At 45.3% G+C, this 21,968-nt stretch overlaps 2 protein-coding genes across 9 annotated transcripts in view; both read right to left on the reverse strand.

Annotated features, from left to right (window-relative positions):
- Window positions 1–83: 83 nt before the first annotated feature.
- On the reverse strand, window positions 84–4,550 carry cdv3 (carnitine deficiency-associated gene expressed in ventricle 3). 2 transcript variants are annotated; one of them, XM_061804926.1, is made up of 5 exons: window positions 4,066–4,550; window positions 3,218–3,294; window positions 3,013–3,149; window positions 1,629–1,791; window positions 84–1,276 (listed from the first exon to the last, which is right to left on the reverse strand). In XM_061804926.1, exons 1-5 carry the CDS (start codon window positions 4,246–4,248, stop codon window positions 1,147–1,149), a joined length of 690 nt encoding a protein of 229 aa, XP_061660910.1. In that variant the 5' UTR covers window positions 4,249–4,550; the 3' UTR covers window positions 84–1,146. The 2 variants fall into 2 exon arrangements, with proteins under 2 accessions (XP_061660910.1, XP_061660911.1); XM_061804927.1 differs by having other exon boundaries at window positions 3,218–3,291; window positions 4,066–4,549.
- A 776-nt stretch (window positions 4,551–5,326) lies between these two features.
- Window positions 5,327–21,968, reverse strand: part of scrib (scribble planar cell polarity protein) — a 57,000-nt gene continuing 40,358 nt past the window's right edge. For 5 of the 7 annotated variants that reach the window (XM_061804902.1, XM_061804903.1, XM_061804900.1 and 2 more), the window contains 12 exons: window positions 19,388–19,459; window positions 18,422–18,475; window positions 18,224–18,346; window positions 15,813–15,863; window positions 15,028–15,187; window positions 14,608–14,806; window positions 14,082–14,171; window positions 13,465–13,647; window positions 11,748–11,887; window positions 11,639–11,679; window positions 9,059–9,113; window positions 5,327–7,526 (listed from right to left, as the gene is read on the reverse strand). In XM_061804902.1, coding sequence (XP_061660886.1) covers window positions 7,396–7,526; window positions 9,059–9,113; window positions 11,639–11,679; window positions 11,748–11,887; window positions 13,465–13,647; window positions 14,082–14,171; window positions 14,608–14,806; window positions 15,028–15,187; window positions 15,813–15,863; window positions 18,224–18,346; window positions 18,422–18,475; window positions 19,388–19,459 — 1,299 coding nt within the window. In that variant the 3' untranslated portion in view covers window positions 5,327–7,395. Of the gene's footprint in view, window positions 7,527–8,897; window positions 8,928–9,058; window positions 9,114–10,624; window positions 10,700–11,638; window positions 11,680–11,747; window positions 11,888–13,464; window positions 13,648–14,081; window positions 14,172–14,607; window positions 14,807–15,027; window positions 15,188–15,432; window positions 15,592–15,812; window positions 15,864–17,269; window positions 17,381–18,223; window positions 18,347–18,421; window positions 18,476–19,387; window positions 19,460–20,535; window positions 20,896–21,968 lie in introns of all 7 variants that reach the window. The other 2 variants (XM_061804905.1, XM_061804904.1) reach the window with 2 other exon arrangements.

Below are 21,968 nucleotides of genomic sequence, written 5' to 3' on the forward strand. Positions count from 1 at the left end.
GTTCGTGCGGCACAACTATTACTACATTTTTCAAAATTGGTTAAGAGTTTTCATACAAATATTTAATTCACCCACAAACAAGCTCATAATTAGCACTTTTATTTAAGTTGGCTCTCATCTTCAAACATTTTCTACTTCCACTGCACACACACAAGTATCCAAGCAATTGAATCATTTTTATGAAATTGACCCCCCCCCACCACAAATACACACTCATTCCTCGTCAATTTACTTGCAAAACTGCGACAACTGTGGTAACTGAGTTGAATTTTTTTTTTTTAAATTATGAAAGCCATCATTTGAAATCAGCTGCAGAAAATGCATTTCAATGGTTTACCTTTTTTCGGTGTAACATAAAGGAAGTGTCATTCAAGCCGGCGTTGATCTAATGATGATGATAATGAAATGGCTGAAAAACTAAACAGTTGATATGAGAAACAGTTGAAATCTTCCAAACTACATCAATTGGTGTGTTTTCTTCTTCCTCCTTTCGTGGGGAGTTCAAGTATATATATTTATACCTCTAGCGCTTCCGACGAGCAGCGAGTCCTCCTGGGATGACCGAGCCGTTTGTATCCGTAAGGCCACTTTATTAGGGAAAGGTACGAGTCTCCGCGGTGACGCTTTGCGCGCTAATCACCCCGACAGCTCGTATCCCGTTTGCCGCGACAGGAGCAGGATTTACCGGGGGTGGGGTTGAGGGGTCGGGGGGGACGAAGCAGAGTCCGTGTGGTCGAGGTCGTGTTCCCTCATCCACGTACTCCTGAAAGCCCAAACGCACCCCCCGTGCTCCACAGCGCAGAAAAATAGATGCCCACCACACACAAGTTTGTAAAATCATCTCAATGAAGTCCAGAGACACACGTGGTCCACAAAGTCCTCACCGCCGCCCCAAGCTTGTTTGGAGTTGATGAGTCTCGCCCTCGAGGGGTCCCCTCTTCCCAACCACATCAACATTGGGTGTGAAGAATTAAGTGCATGTGTGTGTGTGTGTGTATATGCGTGCGTGTGTTGGTGGGTGCAGTAGTACTAGCAGTTGGCGGCGTTTCGCCACTCGCTTCCTTTCTCCTCATCGGGCGGAGGTGGGTCGTTTGGTGGGGGAGGTGTGCCAAATGGCGGCTGCGGCGGTGGCGCGGTGCGCATGTCTTACTTGTCCCCCAGGACGGCGTACTGGTTCTCCAGCTGTAGGTGCTGCACGGCGGCAGTGGCATTGCCGTCCTCTCGGCCACGGCCCTTGTGCTTTACCACCTCAAACGTCTTTTCCATCTCACGGTCCCTGGCAGCAAGCAGAAAAAAAAAAAATAAAATTATCTGTCAAAACCAACTAATATCCTAATCCTGTGTGTGTGTGTGTGTGTGTTTATATATATATATATATATATATATATATATAAAATTTAAAAAAGCAAGAAAAAAAAGCTAGAAAAACTTTGAAAAACTCTGAACAAAGAGTAATCTTGGTTTTGGTAGTTTCATTTGGTGAGCATAAACTGCTAATTGGCAGTATTTTTCTACAATTAAAACGGGCATCAATTAGTCACAGTTTTTTTTTTTTTTTTTTCCTATTACCATTCAGGCCCAGTCGCAATTGACACGCAACGCTGACCAATCTCAGTCCTTGGACTTACTTGCGCGTCTCCACGTGCTTGCCGGTGGCCATCAAAGAGGGGAACTGGGCGTCGCTGAAGATCTCCGGTGGTCCTTGGTTGTGGCCTCGTTTGGATGAGGTGAGGCGAGCGCCCGGGGGACGGTAGACGCCCGACGGCTTCGACTCCGGCGTCTCCACGTCCTCTGGGGAGAAGGAAGAAAAATAAATATCATTTTGAATCCCACCATGCCAGGCCCCAGCTTGTAAAGTTACTCGAAGTCACAGATAATATTGGGTAGAACGTGAGGGTGGCGACCCCAAGTGGAGAACAGATATACCTGCAGCCCACATGCCAAAAAAAATGCAAAATACATTTTCATCCCCCTGCTTAGTCACGGGATGGCAGAATACCCAATAATACCAGTTTGGGGTGTACCCCGCCTATTGCTCAGAGATAGCGGGAATAGGCTCCGGGAAGCCTGCGACCCGCGTGAGGATAAGCAGAATGTAAAATGAATACGGATGCTCAAGGTTATCGTTCCTACAGAATCACAGGGATGAGAATGAACAATTTGGACATAAAAACGTAAACTGAGTGAAATCTCTATCAAATAGACTATTGCACTTACAAGTTATACTTCAGAAATAAGTACACAAGTAATTTGTTTATATAAAATATGAGAGAGAAATCATGAAATATAAGTGAGCAATAAAATGCACGATTTCCAGGCCCAGTGCTACAGATAGGACTCATCGTATTAACAGTTGTCAACCTTTGCATTTCCTGGTTTGGATATGCTCCCAGATATTTTTTTTGCTCCTCGGTTTCCATAATTGATCATATTGGAAAGCAGGGTGCACAGCACTTTGCCGGGAACGTCCACTTTTTGTATTATGTTCGGTTAGGCATGTTGATACCATTTTTATTCCTATCTGCACGGTTATACTTTTTTCAAGCCACGCCCATCTGAAACAGTTTTTTTATCCCGTGGTTTTCATCAATTTCGCCGGCACGATCTTCATCTTTTCGATCCGACACTTTTGCCATACTCACAAACGTGCAGACCGCTCGATAACATGCGTACGCATGTCTACAAGTCATAGCTATGGCATAGTAAACAGAATGCTTCTCTATAAAATGTCAACGTCACAGTGAAAACACCACCAAAATGCCACCGGAAATTGGAATGCCGTCGTTATTATAAACACCAAATTTAATGTAAACAGACTAATTTCACGACGAGCGTTGCTGATAGATGCTGGCGGCCGGTCTTGATTGCCCAAAAAAATTTTCAACAGATTTACACGTTTCACAAAAATGACATTTTCATCTGAAAAAACTCAGAATCCTGCGAATCCGCAGAAAATTCTAATCCCTGGATTCAGATGGAATCCCAGTCGGTAAGTGAAGGGTTACTACTCACCAACCGGCGCAGCCGGAGCTGGAACAGAAGTGGACTTGTTCCAAGGGCCAGACATTTTGTCACCGCCCGCGACGATGAGGACCTCCCCGTCCTCATCCTGCTCTTCGTCGTCATAGTCCTCTTCGTCCTTCTCGTCACTTGGGAAAACGACATCTGACATTAGTGGCATATTTGCGCACTTTCGAAGCGACGCTTTCCACCTCACCTTATCTGTAGCGCTTGGAGCCTCAGGCCACTGTAGTCCACTTCTTTCTGCTCAAACTCCTTCCATTCTTCGTCCTCCTGGCCGAAAGGAGAAACTGATCACTAAGATTGCAGTTCCGCACCAGCGCGACACCACGGACACAGAGGAGCCCAAGAGTGCATAATAACCCAGTTTGCGCAGCGTCTTAAATGACATTATCACGTTCAGTTAACACTGTTAATTTTAGATTTATTCCCCCACAATTTATTACAGGATTATTGTCGGTAGGCATAGTACAGACATGTATAGACAGAATAGTCATGAAGTTTAGAACACATATGTGAGTTTTATTAAATTAAATCAGTATATCAGCAATCGGAATTTTACTCAAACATTGGATTCGTCTTAAAATAATAATTACTACCCATCAGGCTCTAATATTGTTTTTTTACGTTGTGACTTCTGTAAACACTCAGGTTAGCTCACCGTCGTAAAATGAGGACTCGTGTCACATTGTACGACGTCCTAGTGGGGAGGCTAAACCAACTAAAATGGCGGCGACTCGCCCTTCTTTTCCCCCTTTTTTTTGGTGATTAAAAACAGTTTAATAAGTTACTTTGACGGCAAAACTAGTAATTAAGGCCGAGGTGCTTCTTCGAAGTTAAGCCGACGCGTGTCAGCTAAAAAAGTAAGAGGTGGTTAGCAGCCGGTCGTCACATGAGCCGGGAGGAGCATATGCTAGATAGCTCGTCGCCATTACTTAGCAAACGGGACTCCTTATAAGTTCATTTCCCGTCATTTTGTGTGTCAAAGAGAAGGATTGTATGACCCGTTCGGGCTATTTACAGACAACGACTCGACCACGTTACCTTTTCAATGTTGGCGTCCAGCCCGTCGCCTTTAGACGACTTTTCATTCTCCTTCTTGGTCTTTTTGAGGCCCGTCGAGGAGGCGGCGGCGGACTCCTTGGCCTTGCCCTTGTCTTTCTTCTTCTTCTTGTCCCGTTTGGCGAAGAAGTCGTCCAGGCTCTTCTCGCTTGACACGTCCGCCATTTTCAAAAGAGGGAAGCTAGCTTTTTTTTTTTTTTCTTCCCTCCCCAGGAATGACACACGCCGAGAGGGGGTGAAAGCGTATGAAGAACCAGCGTGGTCACTCGACGTTCACTTGGCCCCCCTTTCGGGTCGTTTCACTTCTGTTTAAGGCTGGTTAAAAATATAAATATATATTCGGCTGAGTTCTCTAAATGAGCCGTCAGCTATCCTGTCAAGTATGCCACCATGCACCGCACAGGAAATCTGACAAATCAGCATTGTGACCCGGAAGTGAACAGGCACGAACCCGGAAGAGTAACGAGTTCATTATCCTTTTACTTTACCGCTGTTCGCGTCACGTTGCTTACATTTAAATATCACCTATGTTAATTAAATAAGTAAAACTATATTTTTGTTAAATAGAATATAATCATTTGAACTCACGTTTAAGACGGAGTTCCCTTTCTACCTGCGACGTAACCCGAACGCGTCGGGCTCTGACCATTTTAGTTATTATAATCCTTGAAATATTGGTGCACTTTTTCCTGAAATGTTCCCACACAAACAAATTCTGGAAAGATGTATCCCGGTTTATAGATGAATAATGTCTTCACTCTTTATGGTGGAAAATATGTATATGTTGTTAGGTATCTTCAATAATAGTGACACAAGTATTTAATTTTAAATGTAAACATTATTGAAAGGTTTATCCACAAGTCGTTTTTTCTTAATTTATTTTTGGGGGGTAAAAGGAAACCAGTCAATTATTCACGAGTACAATATTTTACTCTAAAAATAAAAAAAAGCGATTAAAACTTGTTCTTTTAAATTTTTCTTTGGCTTCCCTCTAGATTGTTTTTTGTATGAATTACTACGGCGGCCTGGATGACCGTTTTTGTTTTCTTGTAAAGTGAATATTGTCCCCAAAATATTATTAATATTTAATAAAAAAATCGTAAACACCCTTACCTCCACCAACAACTGTTACGGTATTCACCTGCATTGTTTCGCTCAGTAATGTCATTGCAATCCTGAACGGCAGATGGCGACAATGCAACATAAATTGTCCCAATAATCACCAGCGAGGCAAACGCGTTCATGACTTTCAAACGTTTATTTATAAAAATTAAACCAATGATTTGTGTGTCTTTACAGAGAGGAATAGCAGAGAGCACTTTGGATTCTTGTCAACATTTTTTAGCCCCGTGCAATGGAACCTGTCAGCTGGGTCTGGACAGACGAGAGACCCCCCCACGTTCGTTCTCCCAGTTCGACAAATGAAATAAATGGAAGTACAACATAAATGTTATGAAGTCTACAACATTTGAATTAAATTAAGTTTCTCTTGTGGTTTCGCTCAGACTATGGAAGCTCAAATGGAACTGACATGTTTGTTAAGTCAGAAAAAATGAAATATGTTAGAAAATATGCAAAAACTCGGTGAAGTGTAATAAGAGCTGTGAGGAAACTTGAACGTGACTTGAACCACTACAATTAGAACACCTAAAACTTTAAATTAAACTATACTGCGATTAGCCCCCCAAAAAAATGTCTGCGATAAAGAAAATGATATTATATTCTGAGAGGTTTTCATTCGTTTTGATAATCGAAAAGCTCCCATTAAAAATGATGAAAAAAAAAACCAAAAAAAGGTGACACGTGCTGTCCAAACCCAGACGCTCACTTGGTCAACACATTGGCTCAGTTTTCACTAGCTCCCTCGCGTTCGTATTTGTACATTATACACACCATGATAAGAAAAATGATCTCTCAGTGTCGTCAGATTAAATTAGCCCCCGTCGGGCAGAAAAATAAAGCATCCGCTACCTTCACGTCACGCCGGAACACAAGTTATGATGATCAGAACATTAAAAAGAATTTCTCTCAATGGAGGGCAAGTACCGTTCGTGTCTCCCATACGACTACATAGTAAAGTTCAGGATATTAGGCTTTAAAAGGCAAAATTCCCAACTGGTGTTTGAGCCATTAAAGTTCCCAATGTGGTCCATTTCTGTGGCTCTCAGTTGGACATTCAAAAGCTTAAAAAAACAACAAATTAAGATTCTGTGCAGTGATTCTCAGAAGTATGGTTCCCTCTAGTGGTAGGCAAAGGAATCACTGCCTAAGTACAATTCAGTGGTATTTATCTTTGAAGAAATCTAGTTTAACAATTAATTTTCTATAGGTACAATTGTATTTAATATTTTCTGTGCAATACATTCAATTTTAAGCAGTATGTTAAAGTATTTTTAACCACAATGTTCATCTTAAAACTCACATACTGTGACACTTGATTACAATATTAAATACAGTCACTCTCCAAATTGGGTCGATTTCATATTTTTTTCACAAATTGATTCGACTGTCAATGTTCATGCGGGGTTGTTTACAAATTATAAACCAATCAAAAGTGTTGTATCTTCAATGTTGGTAAAAAAAAAAAAAACTTTTTTTTTCTATTTTCTGAATAATTATGGTTTGGTTATATGAGTTATGAGTTATATGCAACAGATTCCAGTGGACTATTGGAATATCGCATATTTGCACATCATCACCTGCAGTTTTCTCCTACCATTTTTTTAAATTAAAAAAAAAAAAAAACATGGTGCCACGTGGAGAGCAAAGTATTTTTAAAAATAGTATTTAATGTAAAAATCTATTAATTTCACCCAAAAGTCCAATATCCCTGACTTTTAGTGAGCAGTGTAAATATGCACGTATCGATTTCCCGCGTTCATTGGCCAAAAATAAAATCTGGGTGTAAAATGATTAAAAACAGCGTTGCAGTGCAACAATGCCGGATGATATGTTATGTTTTTTTTTTGTTTTTTCAATGATGCTCTCGGCATTACGTCGGCATTTGTGAAGGTAGCAGGATGTCGTCTCACTATTATTTACATTCCAAAAACAACATTTTACAATCTAGTCAAATAATTTTTTTCCCCATATGTTACAACTAGGACTTTTTTTTTTTTTTTTGTCTTTGGGAGGTTAAGAAAATAAAATCGAGCAAGAAAGATAAAGACTGATGTAAAAACGTTAGCCAGGCGGGGTGGGGGGTGGAGCGCGGTCTCAATGGCGACTGAAGGCAAGGCTGGATATGAGGCAGCGCTTTCCCGGTCTCTTTAAAAGTGGACTCTTCTTCTTGTGTAGTGTTTATGTGAGGTGTTACGTGGGCACGGCCGCCTCCAGGCTGCGGCGCCCTTGTCGCAGCTTGCGCTTGTTGCTGTACAGCGCCATCTCCTCGAGGGCCGAGGTGGCGGGCACGGGGACCTCGGCCTCCGGGCCGGCGCCGGGACCTGGATGGACAGATAGACGCAGGGAACGTTAAGTCTCGAGAGGAGCGTCTCGAGTTGGGAGACGATGGCGGTCGAAGCGGAAAAGATCCCCTGCAACATTCACAACGCTAAAAAAAAAAAAAAAAAAAAAAACACCTTGGGAGCAAAAGCAGACGGTGATGATGTCACGAGCCCCCCAAGAAGGAATAGCGTGTAAATTTAAGTCTCCTGGAAAAGGCAAACCAGCTATTTAAGGAAACGTTGACAACGTCTGTTGTATCAGGGTCCATTTTATCGAGGGTCCACTCTTTATATGTACAGTATATCGGAAAAGTAGCGATTTTATAAAATACATACATATACTGAATATAAATACATGTATATCCTTTTTTTTTTTTTTTACAACAGTCATGCATATATATTCTTTCTGTACCGCGAAAAACGACAAATTTATGGGTCGTAAAACTTTCTGAGTTGTGGAGTCTGTGTCACACTGCACCCAGGTGTCCAGGAGGCGCCACATATGAAGGACAATGTCAGAGGATTTAAGCATGAAATCATCCATTCATCCATTTTCTTAACCTCTTATCCTCACGAGGGTCACGGAAGTGCTGGAGCCTATACCAGCTGTCAACGGGCAGGAGGCGGGGTACACCCTGAACTGGTTGCCAGCCAATTGCAGGGCACACAGAGACAAACAGTCGCACTCACAATCACACCTAGGGGCAATTTAGAGTGTCCAATTGATGTTGAGTGTTTTTGGGATGTGGGAGGAAACCGGAGTGCCAAGAGAAAACCCACGCAGGCACAGGGGAGAACATGCAAACTCCACACAGGTGGGGCCGGGATCGAACCCGGGTCCTCAGAACTGTGAGGCCAACACTTTACGCTTTCCAGTTGACCCACCGTGCCGCCAGCATGAAATCATGATCCACAAATTTAAATTCCTTACATTATATTTACTTATGTTATTATGATATCTTTTCCGAAAGAACAATAAGTGATATTTTCCCAATTAAAAAAAAAAAAAAAAAAAAAAAAAAAAAAAAAAAAAAAACATCCCCCAAATTTTTGTTGATGTTTTCGGGGAAGCCTGAACAGATTAATGGCATTCCCATTAATTCCAGAGGGGAACGATGATTTGAGACATGCATGTTTTGTATTACCTCACAGACGGAGCTCAAAAGTCAAGGCGCCGCCGTACCGTACGTACCGTATTGTACTGACAAATGCGGGTGCACACAAAACTTTGCCAACTCCTGGTTAGTATGTGGTTAATTTGGGCTCATTTTAACAATTGTGTTATAACAATAAGAGGCCACTAAACTATCAGGATTAGGATTTCAAGGCAAAGCAGTCCACCCCCAAACAATCACAAACACACAATCCTACCACTAGGAGGCGCTTATCCCATGTAGAAACCTGAATCAAAAGGGACAGGAAACACGTTTCTCACTCATCCTCCCGTCCATCATCATCATCATCATCATCGTAAATCGTCATCGTGATCACCGTCAACACGACTTCGAAAGAAGCGGGGCCCGCTCACTTACCCGGATGCTGCGGGCCGTCGTCGATGAACTGCACGTCGTCTGCCGCGTCAGGAGACTGCGAGGAAACGAGAGCGCGGTGAGTAGAAAAGTAGCAAAAATGTGCGTGCGGGTGTGTGCACTTCAGCAAAGTGGAATTCCTCCCCAAAAAAAGAAGATTAGCTTAGCGAGTCACTATCGTGGCAAAGCACAGTCAAAATACCTCAACTGACCCAGAAAAAAAAAATATAATTAGCCTTTGGTTCCACCACGTACTGTTCAGTTTTCCAATAATACACACTTGAATAAAAAAAAAAATGTAAAAAAAAAAAAAAAAAGGGTAAGAGGTCAAATTGACAAACTGCATTCCCAACATCGGTTTCTGGATTTTAAATATGTATTTTACTTAGCTTTCCCAACCTTCATTTTTATTTTCCTAATTTCAAAACATACTTTTTCCCCATAAATGACATATTTTCATTAAATATATATATTTTTAAAAAGTTAAAAAAAACTTTAAATGACCCTTATGTTCTTCCAACCTCAATTTTATTTTTTTTTTTTGTTAAAATGTTTAGTATTTTATTATTACTTATTTATTTGGACTTTAAACTTAAAAAAATAAAACTTCCATTATTTTTTCAACATCAATTACAGATTTTTTTTAAATTAAACTAGTTTCAAGAACCCTTATCTTCTTCCAAGCTCAATTTTATTTTTTTTTGTTAAAATGTTTAGTATTTTATTATTACTTATTTATTTGGACTTTAAACTTAAAAAAATAAAACTTCCATCATTTTTTCAACATCAAATACAGATTTTTTTAAATTAAACTAGTTTCAAGAACCCTTATCTTCTTCCAAGCTCAATTTTATTTTTATTTTCCCAATAATATAAATTTGAACTTTAAACTTGAAAAAAAAAAAAATCAAGCTTCCATTATTTTTTTCCAACATCAACATAATGTTTCCCCAAGCACACATGCAAAATTTTATTTTTTACATATTTCATTCCTTCCATTTAAAAAAACCCAACTTTTTTTCTTATTTTCTACCTCGACTAGCATCTCTTCTTTCCTGACTTAAAAAAATCTTTTGCAAATGTAATCAAATACGCGCCATGTTGGAACCGAAGCGTACGACCTGGTGGAAACGTGACTTTTGTCATAACACTGTCAAAAACGACAAAAGCGGCCACATTTGCGCGCACAAACCAAAAGCAGACAGACGAGCGAAGACTTTTTCCCCAACAAGCGCACCCCACGGGGACCCCCTCCCACCCCCACCACCCGAGTAAAAACCCGCCAGAGCCAACCCGACAGCCAAGTTAGGACTCCTCAGCACGATGCAAGTGAGCAGGAATGAAGTCTCCTGCTTAAGAGGGATCCATTAATTGATTAGTCAATGCTGAAGATGCTTTGTGAGTGACAGATGGGGAAGGGGGGCGGTGGGGGATTTGGGGGCAAGACCCAGGCCTGCTTTGCGGTTGCCACTTGATTTAATTTCAAGAAACTCCCCCAGAAAAAAAAAAAAAAAACTAAAACGGTGGCGGTGGGTGGGCGGGGTCTGAGGCTCCGCATGCGGCCGATACCTGGATGTCGTATACCGGTTTGGAAGAGGGAATGGCGGCAAACTGGCGGTAGTCAAACCTCTTTGACGACAGGGACTGGAAGGATAGCAAGACAGGATGGGGGAGGGGGGGGGAGGAAGGAAGGAAGGAAGGAGATGAATGGACACAAGTGAAGTGGGACGGCGGAGAGGTGGGAGATTTGCGGGGGATTCAAACAGGCGGCGGTGGAGGCGTCCGAAAAAGCGCCGGGGAGGGAAGGTGTGGCTGCGATTCGAGCGGCGAGATGCTTGATTAACACCAACGGAGCAAATCTATTCAACCCTTCAAAGCATAAATCAAAATGATAAATAAAAGTGTTTATATTTAATCAAACCACACACCGATCTTAAAACGGTACCAGACAAATGCCAAAGGTCAGGAACGGAGGGGCTCACTACAACGCCGGTCGTTGAACCTGAACTTTTCTCCATTGTTGGTGTCTTCAGACATAATTCTAATCCATATACAGTGCAGCCTCGGTTCTCGAACGCCCCCGTTCTCGAACAAATCGGGTTTCCAACGAAAATTTTGAGTTTTTTTTTTTTTTTTGCTTCTGTCTCCGAACATAAATCGGAACTCGAACGCGCTCAACAAAAGCCGGAAATAACCCAACGCGCGTGGTGGTTGATTCGGTTTTCAAACAAATCACTTCTCGAACCGCCTCCTAGAACGGATTGTGGTCGACAACCGAGGCTGTACTGTATATCGTTTATTTATTCTTATATGATATGATACATGCAAACAGCACCAAAGCCTGAACATCAGATATGATCATTTTTTTGGTAGCTCTTGAAGTCATGACCCGACAGGTTCTTTGTCCCGGTTTGCTGCTCTGAGGCTCCACCAGTGACCTGAACCGAAAAGCGTGAAGATGGCGGCAAAACGCTACATTTGTCTAAAGGGGGCTCCTCAAGTCTCCGGTGAAGTCGACCTGTGCCTTAAGCGTACAATTGCATCCAGGACGTCTGGGAGTGGTCGCACATTTGAATGACTTACCAGTCTGCCGGGGGAAGTTAGTCCTCGAGGACTGATGAGCTCTGGGAGACAAGGGTTAGGGTTAGTAATAAAGTAGTAATAACCATTTTAGTACTAAGCAGCTTCCTACCTTCCATGGGGGTGGGCGAGGGGGTGGGCGCGGGCGAGGGCGACTCCGCCAGCTGGTCCAGCGTCCCGCGCTTCTTCCCGTCCCGGGACTTGGCGATGACCATCTGGGCTTTGAGCGCATCCTGTTCCAGAGACTTCATCCTGCCGAGAGCACAAAGCACGCGGCGGTCAGAGGAGCGGGCGAGGCCGGGGGGGACGCGACGAGACCAAGGCCGCGCACGCCACGTGGGCGGCGTGGCAATCGTTTCGTATCTGGGTGCTCCTTGTCCTGGTCTGCTGTGGAAAAAGTTGAAGGTACCGTAAAATTCGCTCGGTACGCTAAATTGACGTGCTATTGTACCTTAAGTGTTTGATGGTCCAAGATTTGACGGTTTAAAATGACCACAATAGTGATGCTGATTTACATGAGGCCATTTATAGCGTTTTCATTTGTATCTCCCACTGATCTAAAAAAAAAAAAAAAAAAGACTGAATGGCTCATGGGCCACCAAAACTGAACTCGCCATCCGCCATCTTCATACTCCCAAAATGGAGCGCGTATAAAGGTCAATAAAAAGTAAAGAGAATTTAGCTGATTTAGAGACAAATTAAGACCAGGCGTGGCGTTCCTGGGAATCGGGAAAATCCAGAAATAAGACCTATCTTTTTTTTTTGAGCTGGAGTAAAGTCTGAACTGTACAGTGACCGCGTGCTCGACGCGGACGGACGCATTCCAGGAAAAGGACGACCTACGCCGCCGGTGGGCTGAACCCTTCACACGCAAACTTGCTGCAGGCAAGTGTGCATTAGTACAAAGTGGAACGGCAAGGCACAAAATGGACACGGGATGAGGTGGGGAAAGACGTGCAAGGAGCAAGACAGCAGGGGGAAATGTAGCAGAGGCCCCCCCCCATGATGCCGTGCATGTGGCCGCAGGGACCCGCGGAGCAGACCTGAGCTGCGAGGCGGCAGAAGAGGCAGGATTGGACGCAGGGGCCGCCGTCCCGTGAGAGGCCCTCACCCGGGCCTGGTAGAGCCTCTTAGCCAGGTCCTGCTCATACTGCCTAACGTCGTCCTCCAAGCCTAAAGGCCTGTGACCCCCACCCCCACCCGCACCCCACCCCAGCATGACCAAGAGGAAGATGGATGAAGAAAGATCACCAGCAAAGAGGAAGACACACAGAGAGAGGAAACAGGGGAGTGGGGGAAAAAAAAAAAGGGAATACAGTGAACTCCGACAACCCCGGCGCAAATTGCCAAACATCACGAGTACGGCGGTGCCTTGAGATAAGAGCGAAATCCGTAGCGCAAACTTGAATTACAAGTGCTGCCTGGGGGGAAGCTACTCGATTCAATTCTCAACACGACAGCAGTTTGGAAGGGTTGAAGTCCAAATAGTAAACAATTCAACAACAACAAAAACTTTCAAGCTGTTTTTTGGACCTCCGAACCCACTTGAAGTTTACTGTCAAACTAAACATCAAACGAAGAGATCAGAGATCTTTAAAACGACCCCATAGCTTCACTTTTCAGTCCACTGACTTAAAGCTCTCTGGAAAACACCAAATGATATCTAACACACATTATAATGCATTTTTTTTTAAAGTCTTAAATTAATGACATTAAATTCAATTTATATGCCGAGGCACCACTGTAGTTGAGCGTTTTCAGCGACTTGCTGGACAGAAAAACGGCAGGGTGAACAATTCAATCCCGAGACACGGCGTGCAAATATTTACCGTGCCGCTCTCCACATGGCTCTCTTCTCGGCCTCCAGGGCTCGCTTCTCGGCGGGGGAGAGGTCCTTCTCCGGGGCCACGGCCAGCTCCGGGCTCTGCATGCGGAGCCTCTCCTGGTGCCGCCTCTCGGCTTTGGCCGTGCGGATGGGGGCCGCGGAGTCGCCGGCGTACGCGGGGATCAAACTGGGAGCGGGTGCAAGGGTAGCGCGTGAGGACTTTAGAAGGGGAATCACAGAGGTGTCAAACTTAAGGCCCAGGGGCCAGCCGCGGCCCACCGGATCTGTTTGTGTGGCAAGCATAAACTTAACCGTTTCTTGCAAAAATCTGTACCAAAATTACAATTTGTCATGTGTAAATATAATACATACGTGAGGCTTTTTCATTTATTTTTTGGGTAAAAAAATCCATTTTTCTAGTCACTCGAAAACTATTGTCCCTGACTTCTCATTTCAAAACTAGTTATCTATGAATTTGTTGTGTATATGTAATAACACGATGAGGCAATTCTACCTTTCTGTGGATTCACAGTCGTAATCACCCCGTAAGGGTACGTCGCCTACAATGGGGGTGGGGGGGGGGGGTTGACACCCGATTTGGGATTAAATGTAATTCCCTACCCAGTCATGGAGTTGGGCCGCTGCTCCAGTCTGAAGCTGCCATCCAACGAATTCCTTGGTGTGTCTCCTTTCCCGTCCACCGACGAGGGTCTACGGGGAAGAATCACAAAGACAAAATAAATCATTCAGAAGGACGGATGGAAAATTACATTTATTTTTTAATGGCCTGCACAGGCCGTTAAATGGGAACTTAAACCAGCGAGAAATGTATCTGAGCGAGGCCTTCCCAATTTTTGCCCCACATTTATGGAAAAGTGAACACAACGTCATAACAAAAATGCAACGTGCGTTTTTTTTTTTTTTTTTTTTTTGACTGTATACCCCAAACTATTAATTGGACATTCTAAATTGCCCCTAGGTGTGATTGTGAGTGCAGCTGTTGTCTGTCTCCATGTGCCCTGCGATTGCCTGGCAACCAGTTCAGAGTGTACCCCGCCTCCTGCCCGTTGAGAGCTGCGATAGGCTCCGGCGCTCCCCTCGACCCTCATGAGGCTAAGCGGCAAAGAAACAGGACAGATTGATATACCCTGAACTCCCGCAGTAGCCGGGCGGCGTGGCGCAGGGCCGCGACGGCACGGCCACGGGCTCCACGTCGTACTCCACTCCGTCCAGCAGCACCTTGCCGGTCACCTTCATCTGCGCCACGTGCTTGGCCAGGTCCTCCTCGTCATCCTCGTCCTCTTCGTCCAGCAGGTACTCCCGCGCTCTCTGCTCAAATTTACGCTCTGCATCCAAGCAAAAAAAAAAAAAAAAAAAAAACAGGCTACAGACGGTATATTCGGAGGTTTGAGGACAAAAATATAGTAACCCCACCCAAATAATTGTAGGCGACGAAATGTTTATATGGCGGGAGATGCCACAAGATGGCGATGAAGGACTACTTCTGTCCAAATCGAGCTTTTGCTCTCACTTCAGCATCAACTTTCTCTCTATATCAAGGACCAACCTTCCTCCTCCCTCATCTTCTTGAGGTCGTCCTCGCCGACCAGCGAGACGCGAGGCTTTGGCTTGTCGGGCGTCTGCTGCTTGACGTCGATCTCAAAGTATTTCTGCCGGTCCCGGAAGGAGCGCTGCTCGGGGCTCTCCTTGGTGCCGGGCGACGGGCTCTGCCGATTAAGAAATTACGATCAGAGCTCAGCGTTTACACGTAGGGTGAAACGCGGTCGGAAACGCCGATTTCGGCAGGATTTGAAAGGATGAGGCAGCGGGAAGCAAAATAAGTCGTGCGAGTGGAGTCCCCCACGCCACCGCCATTTGCAGAGATTAAAAACTGGATGAAAGGATTGCAGATGCACCCCCGAGCCCACCACACCGCAGGAGCAAGGCTGCTGGAGGCGGCGGTGGGGGCTACCTGCGTGTCCAGGGACGGCCTGGAGAGGCGAGGCACGGCCGCCATATTCATGTACTCCAAGCGGTCGGGCGAGAGGGCGGAGCGGGACGCGACTTTCACCCCCGCGGCCCCCCCCTGACCGTCCGCGTCGTCGTCAAACACCTCGTTGTTCAACTCGGGCTGAAAGGGCCACACGGGCTGTCACCGGGCTCAAACACATCGTGGTGTTTTACAAAGAGTAAACGCGTAATAATCTCCTTTAAATGGTAGAAATCGCTTCAGAACGACGACGGCGTGAAAGCGGCGAGGAATCTTCACTCCGTGACGCCAAAATTCACTGCTCATGCGTCATCAGGGGGGAAAAAAAAATTGTCATGTCGATTTACTACGAATCCACTCACCTCTGGAGAAAGCTGCTTGGCGTGGAAATTGTTCCTCACACCGTACGAGTCCTCATGGGTAGAGAAAGAAATTAATTAGTACTGCGGCAAAAAGAGGATGGAAGAAAAAGTGAGATGGGGCAGGCAGAAATTAAAATTAAATTACACTACTCACAAAAAGTTCGGCTGTTTTGGCCTTTCGCTTGAGATTTGAGGATGAAACCTAAAATGTGCTACAACCTTTTACAGATGTACTTGATTTGACCTTCTTCTTTTGTTTTCACAACATGTTCTTCTCTGACAACGAGCCGAACGGCAAAATTCACAACAGGTGTTGATTTATTGCGAGGCTTAAGTTCGCCAAATGAGAAACGCAGTCGGACGCTACAGGTACCTTGTATTTTAAGTTCTTATAGTATTATATATATATATAATATTAATTGAAATACAATAACATGGCTTGATGATCGAGGGGAAAACGAGCTTGTGACTCTCTGCGATTTGATGTGTCGCCACAAGTACATTTGAAATCACTGAGTATTATTGTATAAAAAAAAGTAAAAGTATGCAGTATTTAATGTATTGGTACCAGTTGTTGGCACCGTCGCAGCCGGCATGACGGTCTGAGCGCTCCCCCGTGCTGAAAAGTCTCCTTGTGATGAATGCGCACACGTTATTCTGGGTACGTAGCTGATGCCTACTGGGAAATCCCCTAGTCTCATAGTTCCCCTTCTTCTACATAGCAGAAGCTCACATACGTTATATCCTAACATGAAAACAAAAGTTGATAAAAAGATATACACACACATATATATATTTATATGTACGTTCACTGTGATCGTCTTTATGAGACCTCCATAGCAAACTTGAACACTCGCCGACAAGTTGTCGAATGGCACACTTTGAAGCACGGATGGGGATGTTTCAGACTGGCCGGAAGTTTACAAAATATACGCGCGTGCGCATTCACCACAAGGAGACTTTTCAGCAGACCGTCACACCGGCTGGGCCGGCCACTTGTGATAACTAGCGTCTGACTCTCTCGCTTTCAACCGCAGCGTGTCCCACAAAGAGAACCGCTGCACGGAACTTAATTTGACTCCCTGGAAACTGTTGAATGTTCGCCTGTTAAAGGTTGTGCTACATTAGAGTCATCCTCAAGCCTAATACACCAAACTTTTTTTTTTTAGTTTTTTGGAGTTGTGCATGTATAAAGCAAATGGACAATAGTGCACGTGCAACACGATGGAAGAGAAGAAGGATTAGAAGAGCTGACACTGGCGTGACTGGCACACGTCACAAAACCGACGACTGCATACCGCACACGGCACGTCACAGGCGGCTCCCAATGCAACAAAAGCTTGATTTTGTAGCTATCAGTTGGGAGGCAGTGGCTGGTAGGGGATGATTTGGGGAGGGGGGCACAGCATGCGTTGTCAATGCGATGCGGCACCGGGGCAAGGCGCGACTCGGCCTACCTGCTCCGGCTCCTGCGCCGCCAGCGAGCGGGGCACGGCGGCAAAAGCCTTGTACGCCTGCTTGGCGTTCATGGGGAACTCGTAGGGCGAGGAGGGGGAGGAGTCGCGAGGCTGCAAGGGGGAAGGGAGGGCGGGCCACCAGTGTGTGTGGGGGGAGGGGGGGGGGGCATGGTGAAGGAGGCGGGGGGGGGGGGGGAAGAGGCCGGGGCGACAGACAAACAAGAGGGTAGACGATGAAAATACGGTCAAAGTCGACTGTGAGAGTGGACGGGTGAACGGTATGGCGGCTGGTTGTGCGTGTGAAGGACGTGGGGGAGGGGGGGGGGAAGTACACCAGAGAAGAGACAAGACAGTAGGGCTTGCAAAACTCAAACCAGGAAGAGTTTGGGCACAGGTGCGAAATTCGAAGAATTAAGGCATTAACGTGGATTCAAGTCTTCCCCTTTTTTCCTTTGGTTTGTTTCAAAAGTACAAATATTTTCCGTAGACGTACTTTACGAGACCTGCGCCGCTCTACGCCCTTGGAGCGTTTACGCAATATGCTCGATATCCGTCTTAAAAGTTTGTGTATTTGGACACTTTGTCTTTCCTAGTAAGACAATTCAGCACACTAGTCGAAGGACTGTCTTACTAGTCATTTTTGTCCCTCCAACAGATTGAAACCCACCATCTCACTCACTGACAAGTGTTTTTTGTGTGCATTTGACATGCCCTCATTTATTGGCAGTCCTTAAATGCGCCGCTGTGCATTATCAAAAGACAAAGTGACATTTTTCATACAGTAGTGGAAGGCGATAGTGGAACAAACGGTACTGGTAAGACACAGTCGGAACTACGAGTGTGCTGAATTGTCTCGCTAGTAAGGACCAAGAAGGATATGGAATAAACGCCGAAAACGGCTTGCCAGACGGACGCCGCGAGAGTGCAGCCCTACGTGGAGGTGAGGGGTCTTACAGAGGTCTGAGAGTTGAAGGGAGAGGGGCCATGCTGGAAGGGGCTGGGGCTGAGGCCGTCCGGGGTGGCCGGGGAGCCGCTCGGCCGCACGCGTCCGACGGGGAGGATGGCGCCCGGTCGGGTCTGCGGATGGGGGAAAAAAGTACAGGAATCAGGCAAGAACCGGACGGTGGGCTTTTGGGGAAAATTGACACTCACGGAGGATGATGTGTGGTCCCTGGTGTTGGGGGTGGAAGTGAAATGAATGCTTGCCTATAAAAGAAAATACGAGGAATTGTGAGCATGGAAAAAAAAAAACAATCATAATGATGCCCAGACAGACACTGAGTACACAAACAGAACTCGAAGGAAGAAGGCAGGCCAAGTTAAGAACTTGCAAAAGCCCATTTGACAACACGTCAATGTCTAGAACCTTCTAGTACAGTGGTGGGCCACAACAGATTGGGCTAGACCAGGGCTCAGAAACCTTTTTGAGGCTGTTTGCGGCAAATTTCAGACTCAGTTCATTACACGTACATTAAATATTTTTGTTTCCATTTATTGTAGTAAATGACGTTACAGGTATTTTAACATTTGAATTCACGTCATTCAGAATTTAAAGCACAAATAATACTAACAATTTGTGGCCTGTGGTATGTTTAGAACATACCTCGCGGGCTACCATTCGCCCGCGGGCACCACGTTGGTGACCCCTGGGCTCGACCAATTGCAGAAAAAAAAAAAAAAAAAAGTGTTTAATAACAAAATCGTAACATGCTGATTTTGAATGTGATTATCAACCAAATGATGGCTCATATTTCGAAAACCTCCTACGTCGGGTCTCAAGGGACCACTGTACCATCGAGTTTAAGTGCATCTGGGCAGTTTTGTCGGCTTGCCCGGGCGGAGCAGCTTCATGCTTCTGAGCAATTAAAAAAAAAGGCCAAACAAGTCATTCTGGTCATAGCAGGCAGACAGTCTTCGGGACCGGGGGCCCCCCCACTTACAAAACGGGTCTCCCTGCCGGAACACAGAGCGCTATCGGAAGGCTGGTGGTAGGGCTGAAGCGGGGGGAGGGGCGTGAGGTGGGTGGGAAGGTCAAAAGGGACTCAATGGAGTGGACGACACAAAGCTGCAAAAAGCTGAAGTGGATGAAAATGAAGCGGAGCGACGCTGGGTGCTCACCGGCTGGATGGTCGGGGAGTAGGGCGCCTCTCTGATTGGACTCTCGGTCCTGGCGTAATCAGACGAAGGGGTCTGCAAGAGACAAAGACACTTAGCACGCAGGATGGAGGGCTCTTCTAATACTTATTAATATTTTCATTATAAGTGTTGCCTTGTTAAAGAGTGAGTTGGACGGAACTTTCACACCAAATGAGAGCTGTCCAATTCCTTGACAGGAAACAAGAAGACCAGTGGACACGCTGACTCATCGGTTCGTCTCGTCCACAAACATTCGCCCGGGCAAAGGACATGCAGTTCTTCCCGACATCCTGCGGGCCTCAAACAATCCTTCACGGCGGCTTATGCCGCCCACCGCAGCTGTCGCGGCACGCATTCCGGCCTAACCCGACCGAGGAGTGCGTTGCACAGCGTGTGCACGCCCATAAAAGGGCCGGTGGGGGATTTATGAGTATTTCAGTGAATGGCGAGTTTATTGTGCAGCTTTTATTCAAGAGCGCATAGTGAACCCCCATGCTACATTGCGGCGCATAGTTCGCACCCCTGATATATTACGGCGCTTTGATCCATTGTTAATTAAGAGTGAGAAAAAGAGGCAGAGAAGGAGCGCAACTACTGTAAACTCCAGTGATAGTCAATCCCACAGAGGAGATAAAACTTACGTATGTCAGTGAGCATTGTTTCTTGCTTCAATGTGTTAAAAGAAGCAGTCGCTTGAAGGCTAATAATCACCACCGTGTCAATGCGAATTCACGTTTCCCGGTCGATGGTGTTCCGCATTACACGTTAGCACCACGCTAACTGAAAGTGTTGGTGTGTAAATATGCGTCTGATCTGATTTTGTGTTGTGTCAGTTTTATAATGAACTCCAACTGGGAGTGACAAATAAACAGCTTGAAGCAAACATCCCTTGCCTCTTTTTTAGAAAGCTGAGACTAAGAAAGTCTTCGTTTGCGCAGTTATATTTTTAAACAAAGTGTTCAAAGAGTGTGGGAGTGACAACACTATGAAAAAAAAAAAAAAGACATGGTCTCTCTCTCTCTCTTTCTATATCGCGGAACTAGAACTTATTCCCCGCAATAAATGGAGGTTCACCGGATTGTCACACCGCATGCCGGCTCCACAGCACACTCGGGCAAAAGCAGTCTTGCCTTGCTGAACAACCAAGGCTGAAGTTGGCCCCGTTTGCCGTAGCCCACCGGTGGTCCCGACAGGATCTGCTGGCCGGGCGGAAGACCCTTGCCTTTGCGGTTGGCTACTAAAAAGGGGTTCTCCTTGAAGCAAATGGGCTGCGAATCCACCAGAGACTCCTCGTCTGGCTCTGCAGAATTCAGAGTCGTCGTCGAGCAGACGCTGTCTTCTTTGGAGGACAGCGGACTGGGGGAGGACGGCGGGTCCACGTGGGGGTCCGAGGGGTGGCTTAAGATGAAGCCCAGAGGCTCTAAAGGGGCGCTGTTCTGGGGCGGCAGGGGGGCCTCCATGGGGGCGGTCGGACTTAGAGGAGGAGAGAACTGAACCGGGGAGAAAGGAAAGCCAGAGGGAGGACACGTATAATGAAAGGAATGGAAAAAAACAGGGACATACGAAGACTTAAAACTATTTAAACAAAAAGGAAGAGAAGGTGAGTTTTAGAGGAAGAATAAAAAGTCTGTTGGGATTTTGGAGCATGCAGCAAACCCCAGACCTTAATTTGGGAAACACGATTGTGACGACGACGATGAAATTATGGCTCATAGATTTGTCAATGATTGCACTTGGAGTACTTGGAGGAAGTATAATGTACATGTACAGCGGGTGGACCTGGTTTCAATCTGCTAAACCGAAATTTTCCTTCTTATTGTCATCAGCGCAACTGCTGTACACGTTCAACTTAACTAAATTCAAAGGTTTTTGTTTTTCTTTTCTGTGTAACAAAAGTATTTAAAAAGTCGACCGCTTCATGACGTTGTCATTCGAGACTTCCAGGACGGCTAATGCCTGACGGCTGCAGTCTAGACCTGTGAGACAAGTGCCCTAAATAACCAATTTATCGGAGCGGCGAGACAGTTCGGCACCTTCGAGGACGCGAGTGAGGCTAAGCGGGAGCAAAAATGTAAATTTAGTACCCTAACCCTTCATCGCTGCATACACGCTTGTAAAAACGTGAAATATTCTTAACTCTCCTGAGCACACAATTAAATCTACTAAAAGACATTTCATTTTAAACAAACACAGATTACCAACATAAAATGCATAGAAAATACTGTATGTATTAGTGTATTTGTACACGCATGTGTCTTAAAAGAAATGGGGGCTGGCGCGGTAGTGTGAGAGTGTCCGGTCGTGAGCTGTGACCCACAGCAGCTCTTCCGTGAGTGCGGTCATTTGTTTACGGCTCTCCTTGCGCTCGACAAACGGCCGAAAAGTGTGTCGCTATGCATTCCAACACGTGCGGGCATTACTGTGAATAAACACTTGTATCTGAAGTCGCCATGCTATTTTTGTATTTCTATGTCTTATCAAAGCATTTAAATCAATATCGAATTAGATCAAAACACAACCTAAAGCCTCAGCTACAAAAAAATTAAATGAATTTTTGCAATTT

This window comes from Syngnathoides biaculeatus, chromosome 19 (assembly GCF_019802595.1).
Source record: "Syngnathoides biaculeatus isolate LvHL_M chromosome 19, ASM1980259v1, whole genome shotgun sequence".
In the NCBI taxonomy this organism is placed as follows: Eukaryota; Metazoa; Chordata; class Actinopteri; order Syngnathiformes; family Syngnathidae; genus Syngnathoides; species Syngnathoides biaculeatus.